Here is a 27,917-nt window from a genome sequence, read left to right as displayed (position 1 = left end):
AAAAGCCTGAAACAGAGATAAGCCACTTTTTGCAAGTAACAGAGGAAAAGGTCATTCAAAAGAACAAATTTATTTGAATACTGAGAATCCATACCTCCTTCTTAATCCAAGCCATGCACACACAGCAATTTGATAAGGACTTGGTCATATTAGAGAGATACTTAAAAGAGAACCCCATAAAATCATAATGTGAGCTTCTGGTAGTATTTTGAAAATGCTACCTGCAACAACCTTGGTCTTCTCATTTATTAAAATATTCCCTACTATACACTAAAAATGTTTAAAAATGCAACTTTTTTTTTTTATTATTTGCAGCCATGATGCTCAGTGATCAATTTTACTTATTTCCCTGTCACATTTTGAATAAGAGCTATGCAAAAGCATCTATGAGATGGCCCCTGTATTGCTATTAATGGTAATTTATTCTCCCATCCCAATGACAGTCATTCTGTACATGGAATAAACCAGTACTGAAGGGAGAAGTGTATTCTGCATGAAGGATAACATCATAACTAAACAGTGCATGTTAATATTACTTCTAAAAATGTGGAGAAGCCCAATACTCAAACCTAATTCCTGCCAGACTGAGCAGTATGGGAAGTATAGTTTATAATGGTGTCCTGCTTTCAGCTGGGATAGGGGAGCTACTTTTCTTCCTAGCAGCTGGTACAGTGCTGTGCTTTGGAGTCAGTATGGGAATAATGTTGGTAACACACTGATACTTTGGCTATTGCTGAGCAGTGCTGACCCTAAATCCAGGATTTTTCAGTCTCCCATGCTCTGGCAGTGAGCAGGTGCACAAGAAGCTGGGAGGGAGCACGGCCAGGACAGAAGAACCAAATGTGCCAAAGGGATATTCCATCCCATGGAGCATCTCATGGTCAGTGTATAACCTGGGGAGGCTGGTCAGGAGCTGCTGACTGCTCATCAGGGACAGGCTGGGCACTGGTCAGAGTGTGGTGAGCAATTGTGTTGGGCATCACTTCTGTTTCTTGGGGTTTATTCCTCTCTCCCTTGCTGTCTCCCTTTTCATTGCTATTGATCATTGATCTCTGATTTTGTTTTGCTGATTAAACCTCTGCCATCTCAGCCCAGAGGTTTTACCTGAGTTTGGTTCTCCTCCTGTCGTGCTGTGGGGTGGGAGCAGCTGGCTGCATGGTGCTGGGGTCATGGCCAAACCACAAATGGCCTAGTTCTTTCCTATATTTATTACATCATATGTAAGTTAGAGCTTCAGGAATTTATTTAATATTACCTGCTTAAAAAAAACCCAAAATGCTTTTACTATTGCACTTTCCTTCTATTTGACAAAAAGAGCTACAACAAGTCAGCATAACAACTGCTTAAGGGTGAATGAAATTTATGAACACACAACCTTAAAAAATATTCTTGACCTCCCATTTTAATCCTTTTACAGCATTTGTTACAAAATTATATTAAAAATATTTATTATTTAAAGTCATCTCTGCTATTTAAATGCATCCATTACATTTTTAGTGCTGTAATGTTCTACCATTTCTTGGAAACTTGTAAAAGAAAAAAAGACTGTTTAAAAAAAGGTAAAAAATTCCAATTTAGACTTGTTTTACCCAAACAGAGAACTTGTAGGGAAATGTTCATCAGATGTGAACACTGAACTGCTTGTGACTCAGGATGCTCCATAAATAGAACACATATTGATGTTATATTTCAGCAGATGCAAATCACCTCCTTTTTTCATTAGGCTATGTCAGAGTCATGCCAAGATTTTTCTCTTTTTGCAGGGCTTTTCTGCCTGCCCTTTTAAAGGATAAAACCAAGAACCCATGTTCATGCTATCTTTAACTCTAGATTAAATGAAAGGTAATGACTAAATAAAAACAGTAAGGAGCAGGTAGATAAAATGTTGAGGGATTTTTAGTCAGGCTGTTAAGGACCAGTTTTATTTTTCCCTTTTCTTTCCAATATCTTATTTTAATGGGAACTTTGTCTTCTGAAGAAAGGTCATCTGAAAAGATTTAAGTACTCCACCCTCTTCAATTTGCATTTTGCTCATGAGAAAATGAATTCTGAACTTTCCAGCAGATTCCCTTAACAAATCCAGGGAAGATATTGACATTTCTGAAGAAAAAAAACCTTCAGACTTGAGGAAAAAAAGCAACAATCATGAGGAGAAAAACACCCACTTGAAATATTAAAAGAATGTTTGCAGGCCATATTTAGAGCAGCTTAATCTTTATGCCACAGGAAATCACAGCATCCTTTTGCACATTACTAGATATTTCAAAGTGTGCAACTATTTAATCTGTTAAATGCTAAGCAGCATACTTCCACCAGTATAAACATATTATTTCCTTTTCAGAAAGTGCTAATTGCAATAGGTAGTCAAATGAAATGCTGCAGTCTAGGTCTCACTTTTAACCTTCTGGGATGTCTATGCTGCCATAGGGCACAGCCAGCACATCATTCCAGTTTGCAGAGGAACTGACAGCAATGGAACCCAGCTCAGCATCCATCCCTTTCCCCCCTTCTCACCTGCACCAGAAGTGGCTGCAGGGCAGACACAGCCCATAGGATTATTACAGGCAGCTTTGCTAAGACCATCTGTTCACTCTGACTTCACAGTTCCAATATTTGATAAATGTGTTATGTATCCTTTTTCCTGTTAACTAAAAGATCACTTGCAAGCTCAGACTCATTTGCAAACAGGAAGGCCCAAGTACTTGTTAAAGCCTTTGGAACAACTTTCTTCTTTTAAGAAGACACAGGAGTACCAGGATGTACTTTGATAGTTTGTTTTCATTAATATAATTACAATACATTCTGGACAGTTACAAAATCTGGGGAATCTGGTTTTCTCCATAGATTTGGATTCCATATTTCAAACAACTGGATGCCTTTCCATTACATCTGAACCCTTTTACTGCAGTCTTAGCAAGGACATTCAGCACAGCAACCCCTTTTTTTTTCTGTTGTTTCAGCAACTTTTAGTTCTGTTTGTGCCCCAGGCTTTTATGTCCACCTTGAATGCTGGTTTAGCTGCTTAGTTAAAAGCCTGCAGCCAGTCTCACGATACACCAATTCAAGAGAAGACATTTCCACTGGGACAATTTGGAAAAGGGATATATGCAAAATGTTTTCTGGGTCACTTGGAGTAATAGCATTTAGTGTATTTATAAAGTCATATCCTGCTGTAGATCAGAAGGAATGCAATCAAGCCAGACAAAGTATTTTGAGTTTAGGAGAAATATTTGGCTCCACATGAACTGACAGCATTGTTCAAAGATAGCAGTTTTCTCAAACAAAATATATTGCCCATAATACAAGCTATCTGGCATTCTCAAATACAAGAAACATTCCCCTGCATAACACTGTTGAAATGTAAAAAACATCAGCTACTGAACCTAAAAACTTTTTCACCATACTTTGATAAACTTTAAGTACATTGTACTTAGCTGCTTCAGAACACCTCTTTGCATCAGCAGGTGTGGCTACATATAGTTTCCATTTCCAGGCCACTGAGTTACATGATCTTCTATGTAGGAGCCAAACACTAGGCTTGCTCATTTCTACGAAGTCAGTCCAGCTACATTCTGGTCCCAAAAAAAAACATACCCTACGTCTTCTGACAAGTGATAGGGCTCTGACCATAGGAGCACACTGCAAAGCAGCAAAGCATTTAAATAGTTGGCAAAAGGGTTGAAAGGCACATAGCTTGTCCTTAGCAAAATTTCCCTGTTCCACTTGTGATGCCCATTGAGGAATCACTATTGGGACCTAGCTTGAAATAAAAAAGTAGTAAGAAAATGGAAGCCTGCCAGGAAAAAAAAATAGGTTGCCTTTTTATTTTAGGTTAAGATTTTAGTGTTGCATGTTTTCCTCTACCTTTCCAGTGAAAATTAAGGAAGCTATGGATGCATGTTAACCATACGTATGGACTTACTACTACTGGAATACCAAATGGTAGAGCTGCTGTAAACTGTTGCAAGTACTAAAAGCAATGTTTATAATGGTCTGTACAGCATTTGCAAATATTTACTTTGAAAAGAGATTAGTGTAGTTCTTATTTTTCTCAGCATTGCTTAGAAATGCTAAAAAACTACAACAGCTAAACTGCTACTCTACACCAGATCAATTTACCCCAACAGATATTTAGGAATATATGCCATTATATTTAAAAATACCAAGTTCCTCTAAGTGGTAAACCTAGAAGATTTTACATAGAGTTATAGATAAAATATTAAAAATTATTTCAACTCCACACACTTGACATCTGAATAGGAGTGATGTAATCATACTATTTATTCCATCAGTGAGACAAAATGTAATATGGAACTAAATTTCTGAGATTTTTAAATAGAAAGTCATTTAACTCATATATACACAAAGAGTTCTTTCCACAGATATTTACATGGCAAATATGTTAGAGGAGAACCACTATGACTAAGTCTCTATAAGTATAGCATCCTTTCTGAGCTATTCTCTCTGCTGAAAGAATTCACAGAAGCTTTGAAGTAAAATCTAAACAATTAAAGTTACCTATATTTCACAGTAGGTAAAGAAGCCGTTAAATGATATTTCAGCATAAGGTTTCTGGAAACAGCTACACAGTAGAGTTTTACATCCACCCTCTTTTCCAGCATCCATGGTGAAACTAAATCTCTTCTCAGTTTCAGGAGAGATAACAGCATAGGTAAGATGTGTGTGTAACTGTAGCTCATCCTCCTCGGTAGAGGCTGGTCAGCCGTTCTAGTTCTTTGCAGTTCTCCATGGACATGGACTCTGCTTTCTTTCGGAGCCGGTCGTCTCGATAGACTTTTGCTGCATAAAGTAAGTCTGTTTCTTTAAGGAGAAAACAGAAGAGATTTTTTTGGTTACAAACTGAATACTTGGCACATGACACAGCTGTACAAAATACCTCAGGTTTTAACCCTTGCCCTTTCTTCCTTCTCTGTATTCTAACTTCCCACAGACACCACTGAAACAGCACTGCTACAGTTTTCCTTTGCTGGATCTTTGTAACAATTCCATCTTTTTGAACGGGTAAAGCTGTATTAGCCTTCCAGCTCCCTCAGAGTTCATACAGCAGTATCTGATTAACAAGAAAAAAACACACCCTACAAAAATCTCCTACTACTTCTGTCAGCCCTCGTTAAACATTACAAATATAGGCTACTCTCAGTGATCCTGCATTGTTATTGATACCTCTAACATCTTGTCTGTGCCCCAAAAAATCCAATCTTAATGTTAAGCCCTTTACTTCAACTGATGCTGATTCAGACTGTCAGTGTTCAGAGCTATTAATAATTAAGAGCTCTCTGTATTATACTAGTGCTCAACAGCTTGTCATTGCTGAGCATTGTAATTCTGTAAAATCTTTTTTGTTACTTCAACTCAAAATGCAAGACATTCTTAAATGTCAATTAACTCCAGATGGATTTTAACTGTCAAAGAGATTTAACACACAACAGGTATTTTAAATCCATAAAACCACAAAATGAGCTGTTTCTATAATCAGGAAAAAAAGAAAAACCATTAGGAGCATCTTACTCAAAATCAGTTTGGGTAGTTTTCACAACCTGATAAATTACAAGTACCAAACAACGGGACTGCAGAGACTAAAGCTGGACAGAAACATGTGATCTGACTCAGAGAATTACATTCTATTCGCTTCTGGTCAGTGTAGTGACAGCTCATGAATGAATTATTTTTGCAGTTTTCTATGACTGAAGCTCACCACCTGAAAAGTTAAAACCATCTGGTTTCAACACTGATATAATTTTAGCAGAGCCACAGAGCTCACAGCTAACAGAATAACTGGTTAAAATTGATGCTGATTTAGAAAAGGCTGGTGGTGCTCTTCAGTATTCTTATGCTTTAACACTGAATTCTAGGTTTCTGAAAAGAAGTAACTCATTGTATAATACTAGACTGGAGAAACAGATGGCTTGTTTTACATGATGTGCTGCCTGTCCTTGGTTGCCTGGAAAAGCAGTGTGTGTATGTACTGTGGTCCAAGGCAGATTATTTTTTCGTCTCTCTGGAAACACCTATGTAAGCTTCTGGTTTATTTATTTACTTGTATAAAAGCACCTAGGGAAATGAGCTATTGCCATGATAAAGTAATGTGGAAGACATGAGAATTCTTAGAAATTGCAGTGAGTTAAGGACAAAAGCTTTGTCATAATCAATTTAGTGTGGTCTTTAATTTTCTGAGAAATGGTCACAGCTAATAAATCAGGTTAAAATTGCTGATAATTTGCAAATGGTTGTTAGATCACTGAGTAAAATTCAAAAACTAAGTAACACTGGGGACAGTTTTAAAGTGAGAAATAGCAGGGGACCTTACACTTACTTTTGCATTGAGATGTTGTAATAATACAAGCACTTCCTACTTGCCTCAGGCTATTTTTATAGTAATGCATGATTTAATGAAGTTACACATATTACCAAACTTACTTTGTTGCCTCTCCTTCCAACAGTTATTACGAATGTTGGATACATAATCTTCTTCCACGCTCTTTTCCACTTTCTGTAATGACACTCCTTTGTATTCATTTCTAAAGTCCTTATTGACATAATAAATGACACCCAAATTTTCTGTCTGCATTTTTATGGTCTGCCCTGTACTTCTGCAAAAAAGGAGGCAGGGGGGAGAGAAAGACTAAATATTAATCTGATTATTGTTTTTACACAACAAGTAGACTTAAAAAAATATTGACATTACTGAATAATAGCAGCACATTCCCAAATTGGCCATTTCGAGACAAATAATTAAAAGAATGGCTCTATAATCTGCTGGAGAAAAAAATTATTGCACTTACCTAAACACTAAACTTCTGCTGCCCAAACACTTGGTCTCAAAAAAAAAAAATCCACTTTACTAAGACACTTATTTCATACCTCTTTAGCCAAATACAAGTTTTAATAATAGAAAATTACATTCAAACTCCACAGAAACAGGTCACTATTCTGTAACAACCCAGTACAGCATCTCCATTCTGAAGTGTTTGCTGCCAGCCCTGATAAATTCATTTTCCTGCTGGCATTCTGTAGATTAAAAATCAAAGACCGGGTGCAAACATTTTGGCAGAAAAGCTTTTCTAAGCATTACAACAGCTTAGTTGCAGAAGAGAAAAACATCCTACTCCAGAAATAGAGAACTTTGAAAAACAGGAGAAAAGAAACCTCTCTGTTGAGGGATTCTGCAAGGAGCTAAGGCCCTTTAAAACCACTGTGGTGAGTGGGTTATTTCTACCAGCTAGCTGCACGCTTGATTCAAGTTACTTATTTCTCAGAAGACAAAAAGGTTTAAATATCCTACTGTATGAAACAGGTAAGTTTCACAAGTAGAATTCTTCACAAGAAAAAGAAGATTTTACCATCACCTAGAATGAAGCAAAGAACAATCTTCCCAGCCATCATCATGTTTAACACTTAAATGAAGATCAGAAGTTGATTTCAAGTTCTTCACCTTCTACAAATGCAGATTACCCCCAAAAGAGTAATGAGCCTTAGAAGATTTCAGGTTTTTATAACTATGTTGGAGATGCAAACACCTTTGCAACATGCCCACGTTGCATGGACCCACTGCCTTGTAGTAGACCTCCTGAACTCCAGGTACTGCTGACCTCTTTTCTCCATTACATTCTCACAGCATGTTCTTTGCACCTGAATTTTTTGAAAAACAGAACATGTTTTTCTGCTTCATCTACACCTTCCCTCCCTTTCTTCACTGTGGGAAATCAATGATCAACTAATGGAAGACTCTCCACAATACTTCTAAGTGGGAGAGGGTGATTACAATACCTTCCCCTCTGCTTTAAGGTGATGTAATTAAGCATTACTTACGATCTTGGGTATAAGGCGTAAGGAGGGTTAGATACCATCAACTGGCTCAACAAGGAGACAAAGATCAACACAATAATAGGCATCAGCTGAATGACCATAGAGAAACCTCCCTAAGGAACAAAATAGATTCAGGTATTTCATAAATCATCAGGCAAACAGGTAAATCTGACAATACTTAATGCTAAGTGTGACTTTTTGCTTTAAGCCTCAAAAGCTGCTAGGAAAACAGTAAGTGCAAACACTGTGGTATTATCTGAACTTTCAAATGCATACACAATATTCACACAGTGCTTAAGCTACAGGAGTTCATGGGTTAGCACGTACACACAAGCAACTACCACATAAAAGCTGGATTCAGCTACATTGTATGCCATGATTTGGTCTCATCTGTACAGTGATATGTGATTATACAGGACTAGAGATAATTCATGGAGGTGAATACTGAGCTGTAAGTTCAATTCTTACCTCAGCCCAAATAAATTTTTCTATGCATACAAGGATTAGTGGCCACAATTAGTGGCATATATAGGTTAATAATACCAGTCACCAGTAAGAGAGTGACATACAACATCAGGTTTACAAAACCAGGCTATTACCTTCTCAAATTTGCATGCCTATTTACCAGTCAGTAAGTGAACCACCCACTGAAGTTTAAAACACCCAACTGGCAGGTACAAATCCTCCTCTACAGTAAAGAGCTCCTGTACAATCACAATACTGAAAGCAAATTGTGTAGTTTAAAGTCAATGGTGCTTAAACTTACATCACCTCTCTCTTCCTCCCTCTCGTGCCCACTCTGACGGTGCTGGTTTGGATGGCTGTAGCCAGCACGACCATTAGAAAATGAGTGTACACTACCTGAGAAAGGAACATCCACATTTATATCATGTACAAAAACACCATTTAGAGGTCAGTACAGAAGCAACATAAAGCACTTTACATTACTGCACAACAGCACATAAAAAGACATTAAGGTATCTTGAAATTTCAAAGTTGTTTAAAATAAGTATTTTAAGCTGTATGATAGTAACCCCAAAGAACTGACATTTTTGGGATTTAGCAATACTTGAGGGAAAAATAAACTGATACAGATTGTAGAGTTGGGGTTCAAGGCTGGCTGGAATAATTCTACTATTTTATAATGTCATAAACTCTAATGCCACTCTGGCAGTACATCTCGATAATTATGCTGACATATACAAATACCTGTTGGAAAGGCCCCTCCAAAAAACATGTTGAACAGATCCTCTGGAGTAATATCCGCCTCACAACCTCTATGGAAGTTGAATCTGCCATTGCTAGGGTGATTGCAAGTTTGCTCTTCACTGCCTGTAAGGTCATACTGCTTTCGTTTCTCTGGATTACTCAGCACAGCATACGCATTTCCGATTTCTGAAGCAGGGAATAAAACACAACTCCCATAAATGCATGATAAAAGCTATTCCAGCATGAAAATTGCAATTTCAAAGTCAAAAATAGGCAGCAAACGATGCAATTTACTGTATGTTACAAAACAGCTACAGTAGAACAAGGTCCAGAAACATCTCCACTTTTCTTAGAATAGCTTCCACAAAGTTTCCCACCAACACTATCCAAAAGCCTTTTATCCTGTTAAACAAGGCAGAAGGCAGGAGAGCTTTGTTTCCTTTTCTAGGGGAACACCTACCCTTGTGGAAATGTTCTCTCTCATTGCAGTTACAAAAAAATCATCAAGCATTACAATGAGACTCTGAAGCTGAGTAACTGCTATTTTTTAAGCTAGTTTGCTCTAGCAGCTAGCTTAAAAAATCATCATGGACTCAGCAGGTTTTCTTTGGTTTCATTTGGTAAAGTGGGCATTTCTTAGAATGCACCAACCTCATTGTCTACAAGAGTGTGAATGTATTTTTCTTCATGCTTCTGAAGGTATTTGTGGGTTACATGAATAACACAAAGTTCTGCATGATGTAACCTGAGGAGTAGAACATGCATGCATGACAGGAATGTGCTCCTCGGGCAGTCAATATGAGTGTTTGGAAGTGTTTGGAAGGCCTGGCCTGGATGCTTGTCCCTGTTTATGCTATGGTATCACAAATGAACAGCTTCCATTTTGGCAGTAGAAAGGATAAAACCTCACTTAGGTAAGCACAGAAAATATCAGCAAGAAAACCCACATACACTGCTGACTTTAGCAGCTTTTTTCTTGTGGTGCACAGACATAATGCTCTTGCAGACTGATGGAAAGTTTGTGTTGCCACTTGATGAACAATCTTCACTCAGTCATATCGTCATTAAACCCCTTCTGCCTTCCTCTCTACTCTCTCCTCCAGGCCTCTCCAACAAAAGAGTTCCTTTGCAGCCAACCAACCCAAGGCACAGGGATTATGATTTTCAGTGTTGAAAAGCCATCAGTCATCAAAAGTTCGTGAAAGGTGCAACACTATAACCTCAACACAGGCAAATAAGACTGTGGCTTTATAATTAATATTTTAAACATTATCCAATCTAAGAAAAAGTTAATGAGTTTTAGCTACAAGCCTTTTAAGATGCCCTTAAGAAAAAACCTAAACAATTCCTTTAAGTGGAGGAGAAAACCCAAATAAATGAAGCCTGGTATTTTGAACTGCAGCATGATACAAACTGACATCAAATATTGCTCTGTTGCTCCACATGAGGATAAAATAGGTAGTGAAAATTTAGATTTTCCCAAGAATTAAAAACTAAGAGAGATAATTCAGGTGACTGCACATAAAATGAAGTTACCTTACTGTCACAATATGCCTGTTTGTTACTTGCTCTTGATTATCTGGTGCTAATTCACAACAGATTTGATTCCAATATAACTTTCTTTTCAAAAAGGACATAAAAATGAAAAAAAAATCACCGGTCAAAACTTTCACAGGGAAGATTTTTGATTAAATTGATAAAAGACAGCAGAAATTATTACATTCGCACATACTTTTTGATTTAAAATTCACTTCAGTAAGACTGCTCAGTACAATAGAAGTACTAGGTAGGTCAAGGTCTAAGTACCTTACCTATCATGAAATGCAATTCTGTTTTATAATGTGACCTTTCCTTAAAATAAAGCATTATTATGAAATAAAAACTATTGTTATAAACTCCTTTTCTCAGATTGATGTCAAAAACTGATCAGATATCTTTAAAGGAAAACTAAACCATAAATTTACTCAGCCATACAAAAGGATTACGATAATTTCAATGCAAGAAAATGCTAGTTGTCATGAAGTAATTTTTGGGCAATGAGAATCCCCTACAAAATTTTCTGTTCATTTACTCATCTAGTTAAAAACCAGAAAGTGAAATTCAGCTGAAGAAATTAAGACTTGTACAAAGTGCTCACATTAAATAAAATATTAACAAGCTGATTTTTATCATTTTAAAGATGATTTATTTGAAATGCTATTAACAAGGAAGAACTATTCCCAGGGCCTGAGACAATTTTATAGGAATAGTATCTTTTAGATAAAGACATCACAAGGCTATAGTAAATGAATCAATAGTAATCAACTTTCCTGCTCTACTGTATCTACTTTTCATCTGGAATTGTTAATATATCATTATAATTACCTCTTAAAGTCTGTATCAGAAGTCTTGCTCAGGACTTTTTTTTCTTTTTTTCCCTCCCCAATTTAAGTGTTTTATCTGAATGATTTTTTCAAATGTCTGCATGTAAACCTCACAAAGGAAAAGAATAAAAATATGTACCACAATCTGATTGTTTATGCATTATAATTTCTTACAGATTCACATTTTTGTTCATCTGAGATGAAGCTGTAGTTTTCTTTAAAAAGCTTTTCTTCAATAACTCTCCTTGTGTAGGGCTAAGCTGGGCAGCCTTAAATAAGGTCAAGTCAGACTGTAAATTTTACCTAAAAAAATGGTCAAAGGCAACTACTAGTAAGGCCATGATTGAACTCAGGTGTTTTTATGCAGGAAAAGTAGTAAAACTACACACATACAAGAAATTTTAAGGAAGAGGCAACTTAGTGTGGCACATGATTCAGAAAAAACTGCATTTTGTTCTCAAGGATTGCTTTCTTTTTTATCTAGCTCAAGTACAGTAAAGATCCAAGACAATAAAATTCAATAACTACATTAAGTCAACAACAGTAAAAAATTGGGTTTCACAGATCAAGTATTTCTTCCCTGTACTGAACATTACAGTCGATTTTCTGAAACCAAGCCCTACTGCCAAAGTCCATGTTATTTATCTATACTTCTAATATAACAAAGGTCAAATATTTTCTTGAATAAAAATGTCAGTCCAACAACTAAAAAACACATTTACATTTGTAAAAATACAAGCAATCAATGCAGATAAATATGGATTTGGATGAAGTTTAATGATAAAAGAAATTTAAAGTAAAAATGGTGTTTTACTTTTAAAAGCCTCTGTTGCTCCAGGTGCATGGTTTTTGTCTGGGTGGAATTTCAAAGCAAGTTTTCTATAAGCCTTCTTTAGGTCTTCTTCACCTGCATCCTTTGACACTCCAAGGACTTCGTAATAATTTTTACATTTCTTTATACTGCAAAAGAAAATGATGTAAAATGTTGCAAGCAAAAAGATGTAAAAGTAATGGGTTAACACACAGCTGTGAATGAGGTCATACACTATACTGGTGCATTACATTACATCTTTTGCTTTCAATATAAATTATTTTTAAAATATCCACTCTGGAAACAAAGAATGTCATTTTTTGATAATAAACTCACTATTGAGCTTTTTATGTAAATTTCTTTTACTTCTACTGTAGAACTACCATGGTTGTAAGAAAGAGTTTCAGTTTGCAACTACTGTAGCATTTCCTCATCTACAATTACATTAATATTGCTGTTAATAATGCATAAAAGAAGGTTCCAAATTTACTTTGCACAACTAGCAGGTAGGAAAATGTGTTTTGACTGTAAACAGCAAATGCACTTCAGTATGAAGGATATAAAACAAAGCAAACAACACCTCCCTTTCTCCAAACTAAAGCCAAATCCTACCATCACACAAGCATTCACTTTTCAGGGAATAAAACATGTGAGAACACTTCTGCTGCTGGGAATGCACCTGGATCTTAACAATCTTTCTCTAAGTGTTTATGTAAATTCAAAGTCACACTATCAGCTCCAGCAATTGCATATTTAGCTTATCTCATATAATCAAGTATAGCATTTTTTAAAACTCAAACCTCAGAAATATTCTTTTTGTAGGCTATCTAACCCAGAAAGGAAAAGCAAAATCTGGAAATGATGTAATAATTTAGTATACTTCACAATACCCCAGAAGAAAGAAAGAGCACTTAGAGGAAATGTGAGAACATTAATTCTTTGTGGGCAGGAAGAACTGATCAAACCAGTAAATACAGCTTAACAATCAAACCAAGTTACTTAGGTAAAAATTCAGAAAGAAAAGGCTGAATCCCAAACTTGCACTGCAGAAATAAGGCACATTGACAAGGAGTGCATGCCAAAATAAATGGGCTGGTCTGAGCAAGAAATAGAAATTACATCCAAAAATATTTTAAAAGCTTCATGTGAGTCTTTCACATGGCTGTAATCGTATCTGCATTCTCTTACATGCACAAATGTCTACATAAATTTGGGTTTAATGTTTCCAAGACTATACACAGGGCAGCCCTGTGTATTGCAAGGGGGCAAGCAAGACTTTGGCATTCTCATGGAATCCTGTTATTAAGGGAACGTGAGCATCACAAGTACAACCACACCATCATGTGTGGTCCATCCTACTTCACAGATTGATCAAATCAAGTTTCATTTGAGGGATCCTGTTTCCTGTGCTCAAATACAGAAGCTTTGATGGAAGCCTCGGTGTAATGCTCACAAGAGCACTGAATTGAATGTATGCAGGCAGCTGCCAACACAAACATCCTGTGAAATAAATATGGCTCATTATATTGAAGTAACATTTAATAAGCTCCAATTAGGAAGCTGATAGAGCTAACTAAAAAGAACACAGTGAATCCATCAAGAAAGGTTGGAAAGAAAATACATTAAATTATACTCATGAGTACTAGAAACTCTTTTTTGGTAATCTGTACAAGCAGAAAGAAGTGTGGTAGTGTACAGATCCCTTAATCCATAGCCTCAATGCTGGGATGATTTATGAACTGTACCAAGAACAGCTATCTTTATTTAAATGTCTAACAGTAGCAATTTCATGAAATAAAAGCTTAATTTGATATCTCAGCATCCAATCTAAGTTCTCTTCAACAACTGCTTCTGAGATATCTGTGGGCCAGACTCTTCAGAACTTTGGTTGATATAAAATTACATAGCAAGCCATCAATGTTTAGCAAAGTTGTAATTGTTTTAGCATTAAAACTCTGGTGTTAAACATTCATTCACGTGTTTTTAAGCACTGTGCATCCCCTACAACTCTCTTGCTTTGGCATTAAAACTCTGGTGTGAAACATTCATTCCTGTGTTTTTAAGCATTGTGCATCCTCAACAACTGTCTCCTTCAACAGCATATTGTCATTTTTCGTGGGGAAAAAAAAACACCACGGAAATTTATTTATTTACAATATACATTCATTTCACAACTCTAGGATGCCAAGAAGAGAAATATGGGGAAAAAAAAAAAAAGAACAATGCAACAGATGCCAACCTGTACTTCTAACTCCCCAAAAGCCACTTGAGATTTCCTCCTGTTCACAACCAGTGGATGCTCCACAGTGGATGACCCTCAAAGGAGAAGCAGCAATGGTGGGTATCTACCACAAGATCTAAAATCACTTTCATGCAACAGCTATCCTGAACCTGGCCCACAAATGAGGTATTGTTATTACTGAGAAACATGTTCAGCCAAAGTATAACACATTTATGTTTTTTCTTTCCAAGTCTTTCCTAGGGGTAAATGAAAAATTCTACAAACAATGCATATACATATGGAACATGCATATACATATGGAAATTTTGCAGTTCAGCAGAACTTTGGATTAGGCAGATCAAGTTTTAAAGCTAAAAACCATTAAATGATCTTACAAATGCACAGGGGCCAAAAACCATACCTAAGCCTGGAATTTTCAGCAGTGACCTTATGCTATGAAGCCCTTACCACACTCTGCCATTAGCCAACAGTTTTACACCATTGCTTGGCCAACTCAAGGCAAAAACCACCTGGACTGTAAGCTGCCAGCATCTGGTTAATGCAGTTTCCTCCTGGGAGGGAGTCAGTGACTTTTGCCAGGAGGCTCCTGACGGACCACAATTTGGGGCAATCATAACAGGGTAACACCTCCGTTTCTCCCCCCTTCAGCTGAGTTCATGTGAGTTCTGCACCAAAACTTGCACTGGGGACGATGGGACAAGCAAAGATGATTAGAAGGTGCTCTCCAGTTAAACAAAGTTATCAGTGTTTGTGATGTACTCCTGAGAAGCAAAACTTTAATGCACCACAAACAGAACCTGGAAAGTCAGTTTATCACAGGACAAACTGTGGGGTCACCAGGACTCAGGTCACACATGGCTGTGCAGCCACAAGGCTTCTCTAATACTGCTGGAGCACACAGCACACCCTCAGATGCCCCAGCACACAGCCTCAGATGCCCCATCCCTCCTCATCCTTTAAGAGATGCTCCAAGTCTTCCTCCCCCAAAACTCCACTCTCCTGATGAGAAATTTCTCTCCAGCTGCTGGAAGCTGTTGGAAGCCATGGCCAGCTTGATCCTTGCCCCTCAGAAGATGCAGACATTATTGGACATATTCCTCACCTCTTTACTTTAGTAGACTGACCTCTGACAATCCTCACTCAGCCAGAAACCCTCACCTGCACCACTGAATTATCCTGTGGAGATATGTCATGGGAAGGCAGGTGGCACTTTTCTCTTACTACAGGGCACAAAAATCAACTAGTAAAGGCAGGGAAAAATTAAGGGTAAAATCAGTGGAGGTTCTGGAAAAGCTCCATCACTGATGTTACTGCTGGCTTTTAACTGCACCTGAAACCCCTCCAACACTCTCAGCATGAATAACTTTCTGAATGCTGCATTTCAAATTGTTGTTTGGTCTTGCTGCCCTTAAGGCACTGCAGTTCCTACTGCTAGTTTTCTTGCATACGTAAACTCCACACAGACATTTCTTTTCAAAATTCTAATGTACACATTACTTGCTTACTAACTGCCCATTTTGTATTGAACAGGTTATTTTTGTTGTTCTTTATTTTTGGTTTACTTGAAGTTTGGTGTTTTCACTGATACTTTACTTGGGGTTTTGGCTTTTTTGTGAATTGCTTTTCCTGTACTTTTCATTTCTGGTTGGATCACTTCTGTATCTGAATTACTAACAAATTATTTCTGTTATTTCTCTCTCCTTGTTGAATTGTTAGTCCCCTGCCAACACCTTGGCACTGTCCTTCTGATTAACGGATTTGCTGGCTGTTCCTGAAATAACAGAATAGACTTCTCAAACTGCAGGAGAGCAAGTGATGGCCTACATTCATGCCCAATCTGTTGACAGAAGTATCTCATCACCACTTGCAAAGCTCCACTATCCCAGCTTGCAGCTGACAAGGCACCTGCAGTAGAACTGGTCAGCCAGCTGCAAACTGCAGCACCAACAACTCTGCTGGATGCTGGGCTCCTCTCCATGCTCTGATGGCTGACAGCAGAGGAAGCCCTTCAGGTTCTGAAACGTCTCTTCTCAGCTGCAGAAACCCAAGGGCTGCCACCACTGGTTCTCCTGTGACTACAAAATGATGTGATCCTAATGCTGTGCTTGTCAGATCACTTTTCAAATCTACAATTCAGATTAGGTCAGCACTGCCAGCTTTTATCAGATTAACAAAACCTATCAGAGATGCTTGCCTTACTGTATCAAATACCTGCAGCAATGCACAATCGTGAAATTTGGAGTATGAGGAGGTATTTCAAAGGGTCTTCCAAAGTTCCTTCCTTCCTTCTCACAGGAACAGCCCAAAAGACAAATACTTCAACCAGAAGCATGTCAAGGGAGCCACAATTATTTCTCCCAATGGTAATCTGAACTGAGCAGCACAGTGAGCAGCAATGTGAATGTTAGTGACAAGGAATCCAGCAAGAGGAAGCTATACTGACTTCTGATCCTAGAGTTGAGCCGAAAAACACAGAAAAATGCAGACCAAAATCTATACAGGTCAAATTTCCAACTATGCCAGAGAGCCTGATGCAAATGGTATCTCGCAGCTGAGCTGGGAATGTGCCAGTCACAGTTTGGGTGATAAACATGGGCTGAAAGAAGTGCTCTAGATTGGGAAGAGAAGGTCACAGCATTGTCAAGGAACTCAAGCTGGTACCAGCATACCCCTAGTTTTTGAAACAAATGCAGCAGAACTCTCAGACTTCTGTTGCACTGATAGATTCAACAACACATTAGGGTGCTTGTCTTACTACCTTGCTCTTGGATGTACCTGATCAGTTTGTTTCTACTGTGTGTATCATATGAAATAGTCAAGGCTGTGTTTACATCAGCATACTATTCTCCAGATTTTATTTAATATTTTATTTTAGTTATGAGCTTTCTGACAAAGTCCATCATGTCTTCTCTGCCACTTTTCTGTGACAGGCTCTATGACTATGATTTCCACCCTAATTTCTCAACCATTCAAATGGATATTTCAAAAATTCATGGCAGCTCTACAGCCTAATTAAAGGGATGCCCTGATTTCTCTGCTTTGGTGGTTTGTTTTTTTTTAACACATACTGATTGCTCTTATTAATCCACTTCCAATTAATTATCTTCTTGACACTATGGTAGAAAAGAACCAATATCTCTTTTTGCTGGATTTGTGAAAGTGTCAGCAGAATGCTTGGAAAAAGTCAGTCACACAACTTATACTCCTACTTTGATCCATGAAATGTGTACAGGCAATTTTTTGGTTCACTACATGAATTCAAATCAAGCTACTGATTATTCCTGACCACTACTTGATGACACTTAATCCTGCCTTGCAAGGTTTCTACAGAACTCATGCCTCTATTTGTTTGGTTTGGTTTTATCTCAAAAATCCATACAAAACTTGATTCTTGTGCTGGCACTGGCAAGGCAGGAGAAGCAGTATTGCACCACCATTTTCACAAGACAACAATGCAAATTTAGCATACTAGTAGTCATGGCAGTTTTCTTTCAGATGTCAAAAAGGCAATATGGAATACAATATGGAATACATGCTATGGCTTATTCACTAAAAAAAAAAGAGACCAAAGAGGTCAAATACCATGTGCATTTTAAGATAATTAAAAAAGACCCTGTATAAAACATACAACATGAAAATGCCTCATTTTTTTGTCGTGCATGTGATTCTTACACATTTGTCTTAAGCTGACATCGCTTGTGTAGCTTTCAGTTGCCTAGAGACCTCTAGGGCACTTGCTCTAAGAAGACATTAAGCCTACTGTGGGTCCTAGCATATTTCTGCAATATCTCCCACATGCAGGTCACCTAAGGGTGTTAAGGCAACTTGATCCAGTTCTCAGTGACAAGGTAAGGATCATTAGGAAAAAGATGCACGTACTACAGATGGGATTTTCAAAGCATTTCCACTTAAAAGCAACAAAGTGCTGCGGTATCTCTCAACCTTCAAACTGTCACACTGAAATAGCAAGCACAGCTCCCACAAAGAGCAGCATTACCCAGCACTTATGCAATCAAAGGAAATATGTTACATCTTACGCTTCTCCCTGTTGAGCAGCTTGCAAGCTCACGTAATACTCTACAGAACTGTTATGGTAACTTGCTAGTGATCAGTGTCCCCTGTGTATGTGGAAAAAATGAAGCCAGCACAGAGGTGCTTGTTTGTACTCATAGCTACTCACATTACTAGAGTAACACTGATGAAAATTAATGCAGCTAAATTAGTTACATTGCTCCAAGCATATCCTCACTATGCTTCTTAAATCTGCTGTCACAAACAAATTCAAGATAGCTGTACAATTCCAGGAACTTTAATCAGTGATCCAAGCCAGGGAGCTCAGAGTCAGTCTCCCGGTCTGACACCTTGGTAAAGCTTACAACAAAAGCATTGGAAATGGCATGGAAGTATAGCTGAAAGCTATGTCTATATTCAGTTACTGAACCAAGAACTCCTAAAGGGAAGAATATTTGAGGATAATGACCTTTTGAATCATGCACATGCAAACCACTCTGTTTGTCCAATGTCCATGCTGAGTGTCAGAATTTATTGAAGTTTGGAGGTTTTGCTACCTTGCTGTCTATAAACTTCTTCCCTTACAGAAAAAAAGACAACAACTGGGCATGAAACACTGTTTAAAAACAACTCTTTTCACACACAAGTTCTTTAATCAATTCAAACATCTGAAAACCATTCTACTGTGGTACAGCAGAAGCACATGGTGGTGACAAACTCTATTCTCTAAAGAATACCCTCCCCAAAGGGGTACGTTTCATTTAATTGGAAAAATATGGGGCCTGACTGAAGCAATATCATATGCTGTCTGTCATGTTTCCAACTAGAAAGCTCATTCTCACTGTGGTTTAAACATGAACTTTCTCTCAGTTATCATCGCTGAATGTGTTATATTTTTCCATTTAGTTTTAGGCTACTGTTTGTATTTAATTCTGCTCTCATTGGCAAGGCACACATGTTTTTTAATTCTTAATGCCAAATTTTTTAAGTGGTTTATGTCACTAAATAATAACATGATGAACATTTCAAAACTTTCAACATGAACTCAAAACTTGCTCTGTTGATCACTGCACAAATCTAAACAAAAAAATCATCTCTCTCTAAAGGTTCATGAAGTGCTGTATTAAAGGATGGCAGTGTTCCCTGAGCAAAGGTGAAGACAATTGTTTTAACACACGATTTTAAGTGGTATGTTAAACAAACAAACATGGGTTGTTCTATATTACAATCGCTTATTTTGCAAAGATCTTGGTAGGTTTTAAAACTCTGTATTCAACATTCAATATTCTTGAAGCCATGTTGCATCAATACTATTCTCAATGTGCGATTCTTGAATACCCCTAACTCTGGTCCTGATCTCAACAAACTGGATTAAGTTTATATAGCATTTAACAAATCCCTTCAAGAAAGCAATACCCAATACCACAGAAGCCAACTAGAGAAAAAAGCTAGCTCTACAACACCATTTCAGTCAAGACAAAGTAGGTAACATACCTTCTGCTAAAACAAACAAACAGACTGATCTTGCAGGGAGCCTGATGTCGAAGCAGACTGCAGCTCAGAATGGCACGTCACAGGTGAGTGACTATTGGCACCAAGACAGCCCTCCCTGCAGCAGCTTTTTGGGAGTATGTGACATGTCTTATTTTGACCTAAGCCACATTTACAGAGGACTTCTTTCTGGATATTTTGTCTCACACATGTGTGTACAAGCATACATACTACAATCATTTTAACAGAAACATACAGGCTTATCCAGGTTTTATTTTAGATATATCACAAAAGGTAATAACATTAATTAAGTGGAGATGATGGTAAATGAAAAGCACTAGTAAATAACACCAAGAGGATAACCATGTGAGACCTGCTGCTGTCTACCTGCCTGAATGCAGAGCTTCTGTATCAACAAAGAAAAACTACTTCTTTCCTCACTGTTAGCACAGCTGAACAGATTACTGAAATGCAGGAAGATCCAAGATTGTATCAACAGTAACATACATTTCACAGATGCACACAAACCCCAACCACCCCAAATTTCTGTTATGCACAACATCCAATACACACAAACTAGGAGACAGGGACCTCTTGATTTCCCTTCAAGCTCCCTTGAAAATATGTGGGCTAGGCTTATGTGAAAATACCAGGGTTTGAGCTGTGCAATTTCCTTGCTATATCCATATTTCTTTAGCAGAAACCCGGGCACATATGAAACAATATTTTTCTTGCTCCTACAGCCAGCAAGTATGCAATAACAACATGACTTAAGACTTACTTGCCTCAAAAGGGCATTTTTATTGACCTTTGTTTCTTTTCCCACATCCTTTCCTAATGTCACCTCATCTTAATACTATCAAGCTGCAGTAAGCAGAGTTTTTAGTGCAACTCGGATGATGTATTCCAGTGCTTCTCAGACACCTTTAATTCAAACCAAAATAATTTTAGCATTTGTCTAAGACCAGCCTGTACAGCAAGATTAGCTTGAAAATAAACTTTAGGAGTGACCGTGTATCTTTAGTATAAAAATACTGAATAGAAACACTGCCCTGCAAGTTGTACAACAGAGTTTTCATAACTTTTTCCATTTACCATGAGATCTACTCAGTAACTATTTTGAGTATTATTTTTCCATAAAGTAGCCTTAATATTTTGAAGAAAGGAGTAGCATCTTTCTTGCAGAAAGTGACAGCGTCTCATTCAGTGTTTAAAGCCAGCAAAACTCCTCCTTCCAGTCAAAGTTCAGTACAAGTAATCCCTCTGAGCTAACCTCAAACTTCCTGTGGCTCCTTTAGATGACAGAGTTGAAAGGGTAAGCAGGTAATACACAGAATGAAAAGCAATGACATATTTAAGCCATACCTTAATACTCCTTCCATTTGGTCTTTGTTGTAGCCTTTTCCACTTTCACCTGCAGCAGATGCATTGCTCTCCTTCGTGCTGTTGGGCTTACTTTGATCACTGTTACTGGCTGGTTTTCGGCAGTAAGCGCCTCCCCCAGCAGTGCTTCCATTCTTCATAATAGCTTCCAACAAAACTATAAAAACAACAGTATATCATAGTATCATTACAGGTATTAGTGAAAAAGTCAGGGCTCTCAAGTATCTCAGATGAGAGCACCACATGACAAGACTAGCTGCTACATCCTCCTTCCTTACTGATCACCACTTTGTGTCACAAATGTTTCTGCAGCCAGTCTGACAATTCTTTTTTGTGGCAAAACTATGGAAAAGTGTTTCAAAATTAGTGACCAGGCTCCTCCCATCTGTCTCTGCCAAGGTAATGTAACACTGGAGAGAATATGTCCAGGTGCTTCATTTCTAGATGTTTTTTAGAGCCACTGAACCTGTGCCTTGGGGTGAAAACATGTGAACACCTGAATAAGCAACTGCAAATTGAAGAAGAGGAACTAACCTTAAACTCTATATAAAGTGCAAATTATTCCACACAGACATCAAGCCCATCTCCAGCACATTTCAGTTCCTACAGTACATACCTATCTGTAACCTGAGTCATTACTGCCACAAACTGATGCTCTATTCCTTCCAGGTAATATCAGCTGAAATTGAAACCACTCTTAAAATGCCACAACCAGCCAAAGACCAGCCAAATACACCCAACTCAAGACCTGAAACTTGGAAACCACTTGGCTTCTGCTAGTTCTTGAAATCCCCTTTCATTCCATGTTCCAGCAGATCTCAAATGTAGCAGTTTTAATAAACATTATACACAAAGTCCATTTCTGTATATAAGCCTGTATTTTAGGGGTATCTGTCTTAGCAATGAATCAGAAACAATACCATTTTAACACAAGGGACTGCCCACAAAGTATAATATAGATCAAAGATTATTAAATAGTCCACCTTTCCTGAAAACAGATTCCTTCAGAGCAACATGGCAAACTACATAGGCTAAATTTGTTTCATAAAGAAAATTAGTTACTATCTGCATTAAAAACGCACTAATAAAAACTGCTCAGGAAAAACGTCCCATGCACTGTGAAAGCATAGCACTTTCTTCTAGAAAGCCCATGGGAAGAATCCTTAGGAATTTTCTCCTAAATAAAAAAAAAATTCTTCTCTGCTTAGCATGGTCTTTCTTAGAGCAGCAGAAAACTGGGATCCTACACATCATAGCTTGTGTATCACAGAAAGAAAAGAAAGTGAAGCTTTGTTAAAAAGGAGAGCCACCATGTCTTAAAAGCTCCCCAGCACTTAGTTTTACATTCACTTATTAGTGAATAACTACACTCAGCCTGAACAAGAAAGTCAGCTGACTTCAGAGCCAGTCCTGCCCCTCCGCCTGCCTCAGCCAGACTCATGGACTGATCAGATCAGGCTCTTTACAGCAGATATAAGGAAACAACTAAGCTTTACATGTCTAGTTGTAACTGAGGGGATGCTCTCACTACAAATGAAATCTGGAGCTTGAAAACAGGAGAGCTACAGTTGCATTATGGATTATAACTGAAGGACATATTGAATATTTGCAATACTTTATTCTAATATCCTCGGTTGTGGCATATGAAGTTCTGAGGTAAATGAAGTAGTAACAACTCCAACGAGGTGACCAGGTCTGCAGATTAAGAACTAATCAAGAACAGAACTTTGAATGGACAGACAGTGCCCTTGGAATGAAGCATTTCAGTCCCAATGTGCTCCAAAGAAGTGCTACCAGAAAACAAAACAAAAAAAAATTTATCTTTCTATCCAGTGAGTATGACATTTAACAATGGCATTGCATAGAATCCTAATGAACATGTGGCCTTCTTGAAACGATGCTTGCTCAATGTTTTGCAGTTCCTCCTTTTATATTGGTATTGCTCTAGAGATTTCTCATCCCTGCCCCAACATTTATGCAGAACCTGTGGGAGCAGAAATGGCAGAAACACAGGCATGGGCGATGGTTTGCATTTTTAACATCCAGTCTTTCTCCACAGCAAGCATGGCTCTAAGTCTCTTAATGAACAGGTTTGGTTGCGGTATTCTTTAAACATCACTATTTTCTAATCCCCTTCTCAGACCTCATAATGGAGCTGCATTGCTGAGAATACAATGCAGGATGCTTAAAAAAATAAAATTCAAATATATCAGTGTGAATTTCTTAAAATAGCAGGACACAGTGTACACAAACATGCTATTGTCCTACACTGAAAAAGAAAACCACACAAAGGGTATGGGGCCATTGTTTCCTTCAAATAGGAGATACAGTTTAGGTATTCAGAAAATACTCTGACTCTTCCATGAACTGCTGGTGGTAAAACCAGCTGTTACAATGCAATACTAACACTGCATTTAAGAAAACTTTAACTGTGCATCTAGTATTTCAAAATAGGGCATATAGGGAACCAAAGACTTATTTTGTTAGCAGGTAAGGCAACGAATCTTATCTCTGAGTGTGTCTGAAGTCTCTGTTGTGTGTACTATTACCTGCTGTTGAATGAAAGATCCTTGGACTACATTTGATTCCATTATGCATTGAACATGACCCCCCTCCTCCCCCCACTTTCACTAATGGAAGAATTCTGTTTAATTCAGAATTTGTCCTAATGCAACAGCCTAAAAACTAAATTGACATGCTCCCAAAAAATTTGTTTGTAAAGGCAGCATCAGAAATGGGGCAAGAAAATCTTAAGAAGCACTAAAAAAATAAAGTTTTCCTTAACATTGTTTTCTGCCTTCAAACAGAATGGCACATAAGTTTGAAAGGGACATTTTGTCCTTTGTTATCTTTAAATTCACTCTAAAAAAATCTTTTCCAGACAAGAGATTAGGTTCTGTTCAGTTGCAAGATGAATCCTTAGCAAAAACCAAAATCAAACAATTTTCTAGCAAAGAATGACATCAACATGGACACTGCTACTATGAAGTCATTAGCTCAGTATCATTAAATAAGCACTGACCTTACATTTCACACTAGTAAAGCCCTAAAATAGCACTGCTGCAGTCAGCGTATTTCAGGCAGAAGCTTTGTTTAGCAAAACTAAACTTCACTGATGACTGAACTAGTGCTGAATGCCCTTTAAATGTAAATGTTGCCAAAAGCAGATCACACATAGCATTGTTTTAGAGACAATAGTTAAAACCTATTCTCTGCCCTTTTGTAATCCACTACTACATCAGGAGGAGGAAGCTCCCACCAGTAAAAGATTCAGCATTACCATTCTCATTGCTTTTATGACTGACAACTTTGTTTGTAAAATAGTGTGCAATTGTTCCCAAAATGATACTAAAGGTACAGCATACGAAGAATCTGTAACTTCAGTGAGAAATTAGTTCAACTACCTTCCAACCCACACTCCAGAGAAACATAAGCAAGCAGAGAGGCAACTGGGGCTGCACCACGTTGTCCTAACACCATAAAAACCCAACACATTATGACTGTAAAATGAGAATTTGTGTTAGAACTAAAGGAACTAAAGGAACTGTTAGAACAAAACCTTAACTACTTCTTTCTCTCTGGTATGTGCTATGACACATTTTTGGTTACCTGAATTATGAATTACAGGTTGGATTTTTTCCTTCAAGTGGGCCCCCAACTAAAAGATGCCAATGAGAGCAATTTAATTTGTTCTTAGTGTAAAATGCCAGCTGTAATTTATTGCAGCCCGTCCAGAACCTGTCCTGAAAAAAAGACAGTCTGTGTTCTTGCACTTTATTGCACTTTTAAGAGGGCCATTTAAGTGCCTCAAACTTTAAAACCAAAATAAATTCAATGAATTGGTGTTGTTTTGGGAGGAAATGAGATGACTTTAAAAGATTCAACAACCTCCACAAATAGAAAACTGAAGCACAGAGATATTAGATGTTTACAGAGTCCCCTAATTTCTAAGTACCTAGTTCAAATCAGGCCTAAGGCCTGAACTTTTTCAGTAGTATTAGGGCATCTGCAATTCTCTTTAGCTTCAGATGGAGCTTTAACTGCCCACCAGTTCCACAAATCAGGCCCTTGTTTCAAGCTGAATACCTGAAAAACGAAGCACAAACAATTAGCTGGTCACTAATGGAAACGGTGTGAACTGACTTATTTAACATCACACATTAATTCTGGGAAGCTTTTCGTTTAAGAAGACACAATTCCCCTGATTACAGCCCACTACCACAAGGCCAAATTCTTTTCCCCAGGTCTGTACCTCGTTTGTGATTGACTTGGCTAATTTCCACAGTGACTAAAACAAGTGTCCTACAGACAATAGCCTAATTAGCCATCTATTTCTTGCACTGAATACTTTATCATGGTGGTTATGTAGTGGCAGTCCTACTTAAAAAAAACCCAAAAAACCAAATGCTCAAAACAAGTCAGATTTTTTTCCTGAAAGCTGCTTTAACTCTTTGAGATATAAGATAACAAGCTGTGTGAAGCAGATGAAGCTATTTGCTCTCCTTGGTGAAAGAAGCTGAATTGAAATCCTCTGCCTTCCTGCCTCCTGACCAACACAGATTCCAAAAAGTTCCAAGTATTTTCATGCATGTCATGTTCTCAAGCCACAGAAATTTAGGGGATTATGGCAACATCCATGCTGTCTTGCAGGAGAAAACAAACACTTGAAAAAATTGAATACTAATTAAAAAATAAAAGCGCCAGCAAAGTCTTCATTTATTGCTTGCATAGAAGAAGAAGTCAGGGGATAAGAGGCCCAAAAATGTTCACTGTATCTCCTCACAGCAACTTCCAGTTAAGATTTGGCCTCACACTTCCATTGCAGAAATGGCAACTGCTGAGGCCTTTAAGTGGTACAGGGAACTGAAGCTGTTCCTACTCCTTGCACAGCACAGACCACGTACGTGAGAACCAGAGGAAGGCAACAAGTCCCTGCTGTGTCCAAAGGTGTTTTGAGCTGACTTCTGGCACTGTATGACAGAAAGGCTCCAAGACAGGTAACAGTCCTACATACACTGAAACCTTACTACTGTTCCTTTGAAACAATTATTTCTAACCACTTTTTGCTAAAGGTATTATTTTTTTGTTTCAGTATGTAATAGTCAGGAGAGCTAATTAGGTCTTGGGGGTGCCACATTATCTATTTTCTCTAGCAAAGGTAAACCCGTGTGCAATTCCTATGTGGCTGCTGTACACCCAAAAGGGAACCAAACCCGAGAAAACCCAAACTACAAGTATATTAGAGAATGAAGACACTGTCCACTCTGAAGCTCCAGCTCTCATTGCAAGCTGGTAGAGAGGGGTGATTCACAGTGACAGAAAAGAAGCCAACCCAGCTTGTCTCGGCCTGGGGCCTGAGATGTCCTGATGTTAATCGGGGCTAAGCCTCGTCTGTACAGCTGCGCTTTTACTGATGGCTGTAGAGAGGAGAGGGAATGCAGTCGAGGAGCTGGGTCGGCCCTGGGAGATCCCCGCTGGCACCGGGCGAGGTAAACCCACTCCTCCGCAGCGCCTGACGCCAGAGTCATGCACCGGAGGGGGAAGGCACCTGCCCTGAGCGCTGCTCCCGGGCACACACTCCGGCCTCCTCTGCCAGCCGAGCCGCGCACCCCGCCAGAGCCCCCGGGCTGCCTCTGGGGCCGGCTCCCGCTCGTCTCGGCCCGCACGGCCCCCCCTGGGCAGGCCCCCCTGCGCCCGCCCTCCTGCGGGCCCCGCGGTCCGTCCGGGCTCGTCCCGACGGAGCCGGGCAGCGGGAGCGGGGAGGGAGCCGGGCTTCACCTCGGGCCGTCTCGGTCGGGTAGAGCTTCTGCGCCTTGTTCAGGAAGCGGAGGGCGCGGTCGCGGTTCCCGGCCTCCAGCGCCTCCCGCGCGATCCCGATGCACTTCTCGGCCTCGTCCCGGTTCCCCTCCATGGGCTTCTCCTTCCGCCGCCTCCGCCCGCCGCAGCGCAGAGAGAAGGGGCCCGAAGCCAGAGCGGAGGCGGGCGGGGCGGAGGCGCCGAGAGCGGCGCGGGGCGTCAGGCGGGGCCGCGCTCACTCCGCAGGGCTCATCTTGCCGCTGCCCCGGCGCTGCCGCAGCCCCAGCGCGGCGCTCGCACCGGCGCCAGCCCGGCCGCCCCTTCCGGGCCCCGCCGCGCATGCGCCGCCCCGCCCGCCCGGGGCGCCGCCGCCGCCCGGCCTGGAGCGGCTGGAAGGGCCAGGAGCGCTGGGATCGTCCCGGCTGGGAGCGCAGCCGTCCTCACGGCCGGCCCCGCGGGGGAGCCGGCTGCGATGGAAATGTACCGTGCGCGCTGCCGCAGCACTGCGGCCCCGCACGGTGCCACCGCTTCCCGTGCCTGACTGCCTCACGGTGCTCATTAGCAGCTGGCACCGGCTGACTGTAATTAGTGACAGCAGTTACAGCCCGCAAGGACTGCTGTGCCGCCAAGGAGGCACTCGGGTGCTGGTCCAGGGAAGCAGCGCAGCGCCAGAGGAGTGCAGCTAGCACAGGTCTCACCGGCGTCTCCGATCTAGGTCACCGCCTCCCAGCTACAGTGCTGCAGTAGAGATTACTGCCTCCAAGAGCTTAGGGAAACTCAAGAG

The 27,917-nt window shown here is 39.5% G+C and overlaps 1 protein-coding gene across 2 annotated transcripts; it reads right to left on the bottom strand.

Moving 5' to 3' along the window:
* Window positions 1-51: 51 nt before the first annotated feature.
* Window positions 52-27,429, bottom strand: DNAJB14 (DnaJ heat shock protein family (Hsp40) member B14). Of its 2 annotated transcripts, none has more exons than XM_066548169.1 (8): window positions 27,116-27,429; window positions 21,320-21,494; window positions 12,214-12,359; window positions 9,037-9,222; window positions 8,594-8,688; window positions 7,831-7,940; window positions 6,439-6,611; window positions 52-4,821 (listed from the first exon to the last, which is right to left on the bottom strand). In XM_066548169.1, the coding sequence occupies exons 1-8, from the start codon at window positions 27,246-27,248 to the stop codon at window positions 4,697-4,699; spliced, it is 1,143 nt and encodes a 380-aa protein (XP_066404266.1). In that variant the 5' UTR covers window positions 27,249-27,429; the 3' UTR covers window positions 52-4,696. The 2 variants fall into 2 exon arrangements, with proteins under 2 accessions (XP_066404266.1, XP_066404267.1); XM_066548170.1 differs by lacking the exon at window positions 27,116-27,429 and adding an exon at window positions 25,293-25,374.
* Window positions 27,430-27,917: the final 488 nt, after the last annotated feature.

The sequence above is a fragment of the Molothrus aeneus genome, chromosome 4 (assembly GCF_037042795.1).
Source record: "Molothrus aeneus isolate 106 chromosome 4, BPBGC_Maene_1.0, whole genome shotgun sequence".
Classification (NCBI taxonomy): domain Eukaryota; kingdom Metazoa; phylum Chordata; class Aves; order Passeriformes; family Icteridae; genus Molothrus; species Molothrus aeneus.
This window is presented reverse-complemented; position numbering and strand designations above follow the sequence as displayed.

What these genes read in the sequence shown, in the direction of transcription:
- DNAJB14 (XM_066548169.1), bottom strand. Translation starts at nt 27,248, where the DNA reads ATGGAGGGGAACCGGGACGAGGCCGAGAAGTGCATCGGGATCGCGCGG. An exon ending in CAAATGGAAGGAGTATTAAG is followed by an intron (nt 12,360 to 21,319) that starts GTATGGCTTAAA and finishes TTTCTTTTGCAG; the next exon opens with TATAAAGAAATGTAAAAATT. An exon ending in TGGAGGGGCCTTTCCAACAG is followed by an intron (nt 8,689 to 9,036) that starts GTATTTGTATAT and finishes TTCCTTTCTCAG; the next exon opens with GTAGTGTACACTCATTTTCT.